A 12,234-nucleotide genomic window follows, 5' to 3' on the forward strand; every position below is an offset into this window, starting at 1 on the left:
CAGAATGCTATCCTTCTGATACCAAAGTGGAAGAAAAGTGAGAATAGAGTTGGAAGCAAGAAGGTAGGAAAGGGCCCATGGTCAGAGACCAAGTGAGGGAATACGAGCTGTGAGTCATGACACTGAAGGAAGAGAGACCAAGTATACAGGGGAGAGATGCGACACAAGACATTAATCACAGGACTCGGGCTGCTGGCTGGGGACCCAGACCGACAGTGGGTTTATCCTTAAAAAAACAGGACAAGGAAGTAGACAGGAGAGGAAAGGTGGTGACTTCTAATTTAGACATAACAATCCTGAGGGATTTGTGGGTCTGCCAGATGGAATGTCTCTCAGGCAGTGGGAAATGTGCATCTGGAACACCTAACTACAGCGCCAAGGTAAGGGATGGCCTCTCCTTGCCTGAGGTCCTGGGACAGAATGGCTCAGGGGAGTCCCAGGTGTCAGCACTGAGGGACCCAAGTACCTGCTTCACAGGCACAAGGGCAGAGACTGACCGTAAGCACTGACTGACTGCTTACTGTGTGTAAGTTCAAGCCATCTTCCTATTGCCTCATGACAACAATCTACTAATGACAGTTACGATCACTACCGATTTACAGGAAATTATGACCCAGGAGATCACATAACTATAAAGTTAACTAATGGCACTCAAGAGCCTCTGGTCAGTCTCAGAGCCCTGGCTGCCAAACTGGAGAACATGATTCCCTGCAAGAAGGAGCTCGCCACAGGCTAAAGATAATCACAGTCAGCCCCTACTTATGGACTGACCTTTCACTACTCGGGACTTCTAATATTTCTGGGGCATCTACTCCCCCAGACCAGAAGGAAAAGATAAGGTAAGGCTATACTAGTTTTCATCATTCTTTCCCCCAAAACGATCTTGTCAACAGATAATTCAGGGCTGGACTAGAGCAGCAGTCTTGAAACTAGGTGTTCAAAGAACTCTTGAACATGGCTGAGGTATGAGGTAGGGACTCCGTCCCCACCTGCTTCTTCACAGTTACCTTTCTCCACTTCTCAGAAAAAGGCATGCCAACCCAGCCCTGGACGTGCACCAACCTGACATGAAAGACCTCTCCCAGGGCACCAGACAAAACAGACAGCAAGGGTAAGGCTGCTGCCTTTAACCCAGGTTCCACAACTTGCAGCACAGCCTGGAATCTGCCCTGTCCTGTGGACATTTCTACCAGGGGCACAGTGGGAACTTCTGCCTCTCAGTCTACAGATATCACACAGGGATGACAGTTTCTATTAGCACCACGCCTCTGCAGTGTTTAGACTCTGTCAAAGATGCAGGCTCTGAGGGAGAGATCCAGGGGAGCACAGGTATGAGCACAGAGGTCCAGCAGACTACTGGCAAGGCACTTACTTCGTCCTCCGTGTCCGGCCATTTACCGTAATCATATAGAGTGAAGGTGGTCATGTGCATGTGTACTGACATGTGACATGAACTGAAAAGAAATGAAATCAGACCATTTCTGACAGAAAGTAAGTCTGATCTGACTGACTGGCTTGACAATGCTGCCTAGCTTTGCCAACAAGGTCACATAAAGGACATATAACATTGTGACAAAAGTGTATTTAAATCAAAAGAGAAGTTAAAAAACAATAGGTCAGAGGGAAAAGGACAGGTGGGGAATCTTTCATTCAACACATATTAGAGTTCCCCCCATGAGCTACTCACTGTACATGGCATAGAGATGTAAATGCGAGAAAGACATGCGATAAATCAAAACAATAAAGTGAAGACCGCTCCTTCTTTCGAGGGGTATGTAGACTGCAATGGGGTCAAAGGAATCAGGCAAGGTGTTCTGAAATGAATCACAAATTTATCTTCCCAAGGCTCCTCCTAAGTGTCTCAGTTAAATCCGGCACCACCAAATGGAAATGTTGTTCTTTAACAGCAGATATAATTAAAAGTCATTCATATGTCTGGTAAAGTCTTTTTGGTGTACTTCCCAGAAGCTACAGAAGTGAGAAGCTCCTCTAACTGGGTGAGAAACTCTTTTGCAAATCAAGGGATTCCAACTCCTTTCTGTCAACAAAGTTGAAGGAGAACAAGATTACGTTGTAGCTGATCATTAAGAATGGTTTTGGATGACAAATCCCTTGGAGATTTTTTGACATATGAATCAGATGAAACAGAATTTAGTGATGTTACTATAATAAATCTCCTATTCCCATATGTGCCTATATGAACAAAGTTCCTCAGCGTTTACATCTATAAAAACAATCTAATGTTGACCAGCACCTCATGCCAGTAACATGTAACAGCCACAGAAGCATCTCAGTAAGAAAGGTTTTTCTAAAAATTACTACACTTCTCTGTTTAATAATTATTCATTAAAATCTTAATATGTTTGTGTTGTTTTGATCAACTGAGGGCTAATGATAATAATAACGATACATCAATCCAGAATTTACTTTTAACATTTAGAGATTTATAATTGTGAGAAAAATTAAACTTAGATCCATATTTTCATAAAATGGAACTATGATGGTGTGATAAATGACTTAGAAATATATTACATTAGGATAAAATTCTGTGGAGAAAATGACATGGAAATACAAGTTCAAGATGAAAAAGAAATCATATGAAATTTCCAACTGTTAAAGACGAATTGTTCATACATTTTTAAATGATTTATGCTGAATTACCAAATCATTAAGATACTGAGATACCATCTGAAACATTTTTTAAAGAGATATAGTTTTATTTTAAAATATATATATTTAAAATACATCAAAAATTACACCCTTTGATAGGATGGAAAATTTTTATAGTCAACATAAAAATGTTCAAAGGAGTTCATAGTTTTTCAAAATTATTTTCCATAGTATGTAAGCAAAGGAAAAAAAAAGAATGAAAATCACTGGTGTAAGAGCTTTGGGGTCTTATGGATTCTTCCATATCTAACAGCAAAAATATTCCCTATGGAACCCGATAAACTGTAAGGGAGACGCACAGAGTGATAGACAGGGACGTGGAGAAAAGGGCACGGCAGAGCACAGCGCATATGAGGGTGACAAAGAGAGCAGGGGACATGTAGGAAAGGGGATGACAGAAAGCTCATGGGAACACTCAAGTGGAAGAGATTCCTGGCAGGGCACAGGGGTCAGCTGCTTCTAAATGCCAGATGAAAGGGGTACAAAAAGGTTGGTCTCCTCATGATAGAGAAGTTCAATACTGCCCAGGAACAAAAACATGACCCTGAAGAAAGGAAGGCCATGAAACATCTTTTTCAATTTCAGTATTTCTGAAAGAACGTGCAAAGAAAACCATAGCTCATATTTTTATTTCTGAATTTTAACGCTTCTACTTTGGTTTTAAGTCACTCAAGAGACACTGGTTTTTATTCCTTTAACTATTTCAAGAAACTCTTACACACACAGATTACATACACACATACACACACACACACACACACAAACACAGACATGTAAGTTCTTATTTTTGTCCAAATTCTTTTTTAAGGCAAAGAACCTCTAGAAACCATACTAGTTAAAATAAAAAAGATGTGGTTTGGCTGCTTTCTCCTAGTACTTAAAAGTAGGCTCTCATGTCTTTGAAAACAATGAATTAAAATAGTATAGAAAAGGAAAAACCACTAGGAACTATAATTCTTCCCCACAAGCCAAAATGATAGCGTGAAAAGCCAAGGTAGGCCAAGCAAACTAATTTCTCTCTCACCTGGCAACCCCACCCGGTCCCGAAAGGAACCCTTGGTCCTTTCTTTGTTGAGTGGCTCTCATACAAAGAAATTCTGCAATGACATCCCATTTGTGTGAAGAAGAGACTGGGAGAGCAGTCAGTCTGGCTTTGGACAGAATATCCCTAACTTCAGCCAGCTGGCAGAGATCTCATTAGGCAAGCACTCCACTATCATTCTGTTATGGTAAAGTTTCCAGTCTCCTTCTGAACACTGAAAAAAAGGATCCAAGGCCAACTTAGATCTCTTTGATATCAGAGGGAAAAGGAACTTAGTAGATTCTAATTTAACTCCTAATGACTTAATACAGGTATCAGCTAGAGCAGAATAATGAACAGTTGGCCAGTGGGGAGCATGGCAGACAGAGTGTGTTCATCAGACCATCGAGTGCTGGAGAAGGAAAGAGGATGACGGGTCTGCAGAGCACAGCACCGCAAAGGCAAAAGAGCACCTGGCTGGGGTCCCAGGCAGGAGGTGCCCTAACAGAACTGTCATCACCCCAACAACAGCCTCCTACCCACAAACCTAATGCAAACTACTGAAGGAGTACAACAACCTGAAGAAGAGAGGGAAGATCACCAAATTCAAAAGAAAGGGATCTAAAAGGTGCTGTGTGCCTTCTAATCTTAGATTATATATATTTTTTCTCCCAAAAAAAATAATAAATTGGCATAGGTGGGACCCACAATTTTGGAATTCTCTAATGCCCCTAGAAGTATGGAGGTCTTGTAATGAAAACATAAGTTTGTGCAAGCAATGAATGACCAGAAGCGAATCAAAAATGTCTCGTGGCTTTGTTATTTTTTCCTTCTCTCAGTCACCTAAGTTAAACGTATCCTCTGTACTAGGCAGAGCAAGGCACAGGAAATACTGAGATCCATTACCACTTTCCCTCTAGGAGCTAGTTGGCAACAAAGACAAGAAAGTAGTTCCAAATACCACAATATGGTTCAGACAATGAAGAAAGCATTCACAGTTATAGCGGGAACTCACCAAAGGCCCACTTAATCCAGCCTGAGGAGTGAAGGACACCTTCAGGGAAGAAGTGATAGCTGAAATGAGGCTTGGAGACTGAAGAAATGAGCAGTGTAGAAGACAGAAGGGGAAATCCAGGTAAATGCAAAGGCACAGGAAGCCACCTGGTACACCGGGGGGACTGCAAGGAATTCCATATGGCTGAAGCACGGAGATGCAAAAGAAGAAAGTGGGCTAAGAAGGAAGGCAGGATGGATCATAAAGGGCCTTGTCCATTATCACACTAAGGCGTCTGAAATTTAATTCTAAGGCAACTGGGGAGCCATTAAAAAAGTTTAAGCAAGCAAGGAACATAATCAGATCTGATTTACAGCAAGTCTTTTGACCTGGCAATCAGAACGATCAGACTGGAAAGGGATGAGGTCACAGGTGAGTCCACAGGCTCCTGTAGTAACCCAACGGAGAAAACAGGAGTCTCAACTAAGGTGGGAGCAATGGTAATGGTAAAGAGTAGTCAGGTTTAAGGAACATTCATGAAGGAAAATTAATACACCTTTGATCACTTGGCGGTAATGGTGTGCTGGTAAATGTTTAATAGCTTCCTTAAAAAAATTCCGATTTGTAGCATTTGTCAATTTCTATGGGATAAAAATTCCCATTGTGGCTGTTTTCAAACTCCCAAAACGGTGTCACTGAACTTGGAAATGGGAAGAAATGTGAACAACCAGCTCCTGCAAGTCAGTGTGAGTCAGCTCCAGCGCTACTGCCAGCGGGTGGGACTTGGGGAGAGGGATGAGTCTAGGAAAAGTCAAGACCTCCCCTGGCTTGGGGACCTGGGTAGAGGAGGAAATGCAGGGCATTAACTGTAGTTACTAAATTTGGATTAGGACAGAGAAAAACCTGGCTAGACATTGTGGCTGAAACGGACATTGTGAGAAACCGTGTGCAAACCCAGAAGATAAGATGATAAAGCACAGAACCCTACAAAATACCAACATTAGAGGGATGAATGGAGAACTGGATTAAAGATGCCTGAGAAGGACCTTTAAGAAAGGGAGGGTTTCTCAGGACCAATTCCCCAAATAGTTCCCTGACTGATAATCAATTCACCAAAGAATTAACTTGCTAAAGTTACCCTATTTACATATTTTTAAAACCTATTTTTTAAATTATTTATAAAGCGATTGTTCATTAGAGGGACTTGTTTTCAGCAAATTGGCCTGTTTGAATATAAAAAGTCAAAAGAGAAGGAGTTTTAAGGAGCAAGGACTAGTCAGTGGCAGCAAATGCCACACAAGAGGTCAGGAGCTAACAGAAGCAAAGACGTCCCTGAGCAACCTTACGACACATGCTCCACAGAACGGCAGTGGTGGCAAGATGCCAGTAGACAAGTGAGTAGAAAGAGAAGTAGAGATGGTACAGAAGCTGTCACTGAACAGAGTAACAGAGAAGAAAATCTCAGGGAGAGGCTATTATCTTCCCTTTTCTTGTATTTCCTGTGTGACTCAAACAGGTTTACATGTTGAATAGAAAGATCCAGCATTTAGGAAGAAATTGAAGGATTAAAGAGAAGGGTCAGAGTAATCGATACCCTGATGTTCCAGAAGAGGAAGGGGGAGTGAAATCTGTAGTAAAGGTAAGGGGGAAGATACACTTCCCTAACTCATTTGTGGAGCAATTCCTCTGTTAGGTCGGAAAATGGCTGAGTTTCATTTTACCAGGACAATCAAGGTATGTGTCATCTACTTAGAGGCCCTTTTGCACTTCCATTTGATTCCAGTTAGAACATTTCCTGAATGATATTGGTCTGTACCCTGAAGCCACAGGAAACAGGAACCAAACTTGAAAGTATGCCAATCTTGCATCATTAAGCGCAAAATTTAATTATTTTAGATTCTCATTGTCCCAAACCCTCCTCCCCCCTGTCACTGTCCTTCCCTTACAAAATCCTACCCCTCCCAAAGGCTTCCCACTTTACCAGGCCAAGAAATAAAGATTCTGTTTTATTTTTACCTGATACATTTAAAACTTATTTCACAGGTATTTGATGCCTAGAATGATTTATTTTTATGCTTGGAAACACTGATTGTTTTATAAATGCCCCAAATTCTTTCAGATCAAGTCAGTGCCTGCTTGAGTAAAGATCACCAATATCACTCTAGCATTTTGCATGTCAAAACTGCCACCTAACCATTACAATAAGGTTTCTGTTCTTATAAACGAAGTCTCTGTCTTTTAAATATTTTATTATTTTCTAGTCAATTTAGGATTTTCTCTAAATTAGAGCTGAGTGATTCGCCAAAACAGTCAGGGATTGAATTACACAAGACTCCAGCGTTGTAATATAATATCCTAGTCACTACACGGTCATGTAACACATTTCTCTGGCTACTCTTGTACAGGAAACCAACTGAGAAGATTCATGTTCACAATACTGCATAACTTTTATCTGTCCTTTGAAGCCAAGGGCCAGGGAACAATGAGATAAGCTAGAGGCTGAAAAGAGAGAAAAACCCTTAACAGAAATTCCACACACACCTGAGACAAACCACAAAGACTGCAGAATAAGCTGGGTAGTAGAAGTTTGGCAAAAAGAAAACATTTACCCTTAGTGTACAGGTTTAATTCAACTCTCAAACGGCACAACAGAGATAATAGGGATTTGATTTGATTTGATTTTAGGATTATATTTTGCTTTCTTTTACAAACTGTCTAAAAAAACAAACACTTCTGATCGTTAGAGATTTATGCACATATCAATTCTTACAGGAAAATGTCTGACTCTGCCGTAAAAACTGCTACTATAGAACGTTATGTAGAAATACTGCAGCTGACTAGCAAAATACGGATAGTTGCTCCAAGACAGAAAATTCTAGCGGCGCCTGGGGGGCTCAATCCATTAAGCATCTGCTTTCAGCTCAGGTCATGATCCCAGGGTCCTGGGATCGAGCCCCACATCAGGCCCCCCGTTCAGTGTCCGGGGGGGGGGGGGAAGCCTGCCACTCTCCCCCTGCTTGTGCTCTCTCACTCTCTCAAATAAACAAATAAAATCTTTAAAAGAAAGAGAAACAGATAGAGAGAGAGAGAGAGAAAGAAAGAAAGTTAGTTCTAAAAATATAACTTAATACATATGAAAGGAAGAAACCCCAAGAGAACACCATCAAACAATACGTTTGGGGGGTTAATAAAGGGGATTCTACTTCTACCTTGAGAATCACATCTAGTGGAAAATCAAGACTTAGGTTGCCAACATGAGCCTTCTGTTTTGTTTTGTTTTAAAAACATAAATAAATTAGTAACCTACCGTCCGTCTGAGATTTACTGAGGAATATTGTGCTGGCCCGGGGATGGTCTGAAGGATTGAATTCCATGTTCAAATCTTAAAAGAAAGAAAAAGAAAATACATAAATATCCATTTGATAACTAAGGAGAGTCAAGATTAATGTTCAGTTTTTTTAACCTTAAACTGCTAATACATTCAAGGATTCTGGCAAAAACCTAAGTTATTATGTTAATACATTCTTCTACGTTCAACTGAGAACACTGCTATTTAGAACTCTGAGAAAGTCACACATAAAAATTAGATAGTTGGTGGAAGATCTGTTGGCCTAAAACTCCATTTTCTTTTTTTAAAGTCTGTTCTGCACCCAGGATACTACGAAATAGCAAGATAGAGCTATGACACTCAATTAAGGGGAGTTACGTGCTACAACTGAGTCCTCTAAAATCTACCATTATTGAAGCGGTATTTCCTTGTTAAATGTGATTAAAATAGAATATCTCGGCCAAATCAGCATCCACAAACTGCTTGATTAAGAGTATTATTTTCTAAAAAAGGCACAACTTAGGCTTCAGAGCAAAGGCCGCAGACTGGCCAACTGTGGGCATAATCTGGGGCCATGGATACGTTTCGTTTGATCCATACATTTTTTAAAAGTTTGAGTCAACATATAATGATTTTTATATTTCAAACATATAGCACAAAGAAAAAAATCTGTATTTCCAGCTGCTCTTGAGCAGTCAGATATTTGGTAATGGTCACAATGGGCTGCATGCGGCATTGCTGGCCCCTTCAGGTGGGACCTAAGATTCCAGCCCCAGGGATCAACCCCCTCGCCTCCCTGACACCCATCAGGTATGCCCCGCACTCTCAAACCTTTCCACCCTCTGGGCATCTGGCATTCTAATCCCTGCCTCAAAACATCCCTAAGAGCTACAGGCTTGTCAGGAAACTATGAACAATTAAGAATCCCATCCTAGAAGAGTTTTTCCAGTTAAAAAAAAATTTTTTTTAAAGATTCCAAAGGGAAAAAATAGTTAAGCAAAACAAAAGATTTCAGTTAGGCGAGGGAAGAGAGAAAACCAAAATTACTAGAAAGTCAGAATGGTCTTCAAATCCACTTCTAGCATCAGAATGAAAATTATTTTGAGTTCAATTATTTAATAAATTTGCAAAGAAACCTACTCAAGCCCAGTAAAAATAGATGGTATCTATCCTTAACTTTTATAGCTAATTAAGTCAAAAATAAAAGGAAAAAAGGATGGTCATATACACATGGGAAGCAACACCTAACCCCTATCCACAGAGACCCACCTCGGCAAACCTCTGAAGTGAGGCAATCTTCCCGACATCAGCCAATGGCTTACTGGACTACAGCTCCTGACCTAGCGCCTGGTTTAAAAAATGCATTACTGAATCTTAAATGACATTTCAATTACCTGGTCCTTCTTCTGTGACAACTATTAAAATTATATCTACAGCAGCAGTTTCATAGCTAGAGGCTATAGAAGGAGAAAGATAGCCAAAAAACATAATTTTTCAGACTTGCTTCAATTTGAACTAGATAAAATTTGGGCAGAAATCAGGTGAAAATGAGTCTTTATTAGGGGGTGTCCTGCTCAAGGCGGATTTTGTTATAAAAAGGTCAGGGGCGCCTGGGTGGCTCAGTCGGTTAAGCGTCTGCCTCCGGCTCAGGTCATGATCACAGGGGCCTGGGATCCCTGAGCCCCGCATTGGGCTCCCTGCTCAGCGGGGAGTCTGCTTCTCCCTCTGCCCCTCCCCCTGCTTGCGCTCTCTCCCTCTCTCTCTCTCTCTCAAATAAATATATAAAATCTTTTAAAAAATCAATAAAATAAAAAGGTCAAATAACAAATGTCCTACTCAATTATTTCTTTGAGAACTCCAGCATATGAAAACTGAGGGCATATATGTAATCCCAACCACAATGGATGCTGTTAACTTCCAAAATCTTGACTTACAGTCCCCATAGAAGTATCGACCGAAAAACGAGGTGCCTGCAGTGTTCCATGCTGGTGGTAGAGCAACAAAAAAACTCAGTCCCCTAGCCTTGGACGGTGTCAGCACCGCAATTTCTTGGTTTGTGCCCTTAGTATCTATTTCGAACTCATCTACCACACCAGTTTTTGGGGGGTTTCTTTGCAGGGATGGGGTGGGCAGAAGTCTGTCTAGTGACAGATTTTAATCTAGACATTTGAAAAACACAGAAGCAGGCCACCCTATGCAGACCAGTTTTCTTGAAGACTCACTTTATTATTAAAATGATCACTAGGGGTTTGTAAAACACCACAAGCAAAAAGTGTAGTTTTTCTGTTTCAAGCCAACAGTGGAGCCAAAATACCAGAAGACTGCCACTTCTTAGGGAATTAAGACCCTGTTGCTTTTAAATTTAAGAATGTTCTGGAGGACAATCCCTGGAGATAAGGGTTCTATGCTATAATGGTCACGAACCCTAGAAACAGCTAAGAATGGAGACATTCACAGATTCTGAGAGAGGGCTACCAATAATAGGGCAGTTGTTATAGTAAATAATAGTATGCCTAGATGGTAGAATGCTATGCCACCACAAAAAAATCACGTGAACTACACTATTCATGGTGAGCATAGCGTAATGTATAGAATTGTCGAATCACTACATTGTACGCCTGAAACTAATATAACATTGCATGTCGACTATACTTCAATAAAAAGAATATTCATAATCTTAAAAAAGCATGCCGAGTATTTTATTCACATGGAAATAGTAGTACCATATGTCATTAGGTGAAGAAAGCAGCATGATATCATTGGGGGGCATATGCAGAGGCATAGTGTACATATTAAAAGAATATACACTAATACTCAGTTACCTTTGAATAATGCAAGGGAGGCATTTTTTTTTCTTTTCCACGTTTTCTAAGTTTCCTGCATTGAGCATATTTTCATCTGTTTTTTTAACTTTTGCAGTTGCAAACACTAGTGTTTTAAAACAACTTGTGAAAAATGATTTAAGCCTTCGTTATCCTCTAGGTGGCTGGACTTTGTTTCTCCAACACATGCTGGTGTTCCCAGGAGATGCCCTGGGCTCTCTCGGCTATTGGCTGTCACATTCCCTTCCCACAAGTCAGGGGAGACTTGCACAAGGCCACCAAGCTGAGTCTCCCCACTAGCACTGGCCAAGTGCTATAAGAACTCGTGGTGAAAAACCATGTACTGTGAGGGACAAGGGAGCCCTGAGAGCCGGTGCCTTTGTCCTGCCAGCAGCCACCATGTCTGTACACTACACACTTCCTGGTCTAAACAGAACAGGGCCACAGGAGAGGATAACTGCTTGTTTTTCCATGCAGAACCCCAGGAGAAGGAATCATGTTTCACACTGTCCCTACAACAAGTGTGATACAGGAAGAGATTATCATGTTTCCTTTATGGTCAAGTCATAATTCTAGGTCTGAATATAACATTATATAATTATTATATTATATAATATTATTATACAATATAATTATGTCAGAGGTGGTTTCCTGCATGAGTGACAGGCCAGTTATCATCTCTACCCAGTTCAGTGACACCGAGCAAGACATGAAGATTTCAGAAGAGTCTTCAAGATGAGCGTTGGACATGATACTCGCAGATAAGGCAACTGAGGCTGACAGAGGTTAAGGGTCTAGTTATGTGATAACAGAACTTGAACCAGAAGTCCAGAGTTCTTCCCATTACCCTTAGTAGGCCCAGACCTTGCCTTAGACCCTGACTGCCCTAGAAAGACTAGAGTCTGAAATAGGAAGGAGGCAAAAGCCGGCTCAGAGGAAAATCCAGAAGCCCCAAAACCTGGGTTCACATGATCTTTCTTAAGTTCTCCCTGGAATTTACATTTTCGAATCTAGATCCTGAATGAGATAACCAGGAAGTTTCTACACAAAGAAAAATCGAAGATATCTCTGCTTCTGGACTCAAGAGTACATGTAGCACTACTGAGGAAAACAGAGATAATCAACTAATTTTAATCTGCAAGCACGCCCAGATGTTGTTAACACATTAGAGCTCAACACTTTTCATGAGCTGCCAGGACATTACTCAGAAAAAAGCGTTTAACAACATGTTGATTTGCATTTTCTCCAATCCTAACCCAGATCCATATTCCATAACCACAGCGTGGAAAGTAATAAAACTTTTGCCAGGTGTAGATCAATGGGCTAACTTTGCACAGCACAAGTCTGAAGGCGAGATTTCTCTTAACTATTCCTGTGAAGGTGGGCCAACCACAGCACC

At 40.9% G+C, this 12,234-nt stretch overlaps 1 protein-coding gene across 3 annotated transcripts in view; it reads right to left on the reverse strand.

The window, feature by feature from the left end:
• CCNY (cyclin Y) overlaps positions 1-12,234 on the reverse strand; it is a 214,024-nt gene that overhangs the window by 62,407 nt on the left and 139,383 nt on the right. For 2 of the 3 annotated variants that reach the window (XM_045786369.2, XM_045786370.2), the window contains exon 2: positions 7,993-8,067. In XM_045786369.2, coding sequence (XP_045642325.1) covers positions 7,993-8,067 — 75 coding nt within the window. Of the gene's footprint in view, positions 1-7,992; positions 8,068-12,234 lie in introns of those variants that run through there. The other variant, XM_087857872.1, reaches the window with a different exon arrangement.

Source organism: Ursus americanus, chromosome 31 (genome assembly GCF_024610735.1).
Source record: "Ursus americanus isolate L20-20 chromosome 31, mUrsAme1.1.p, whole genome shotgun sequence".
NCBI lineage: Eukaryota > Metazoa > Chordata > Mammalia > Carnivora > Ursidae > Ursus > Ursus americanus.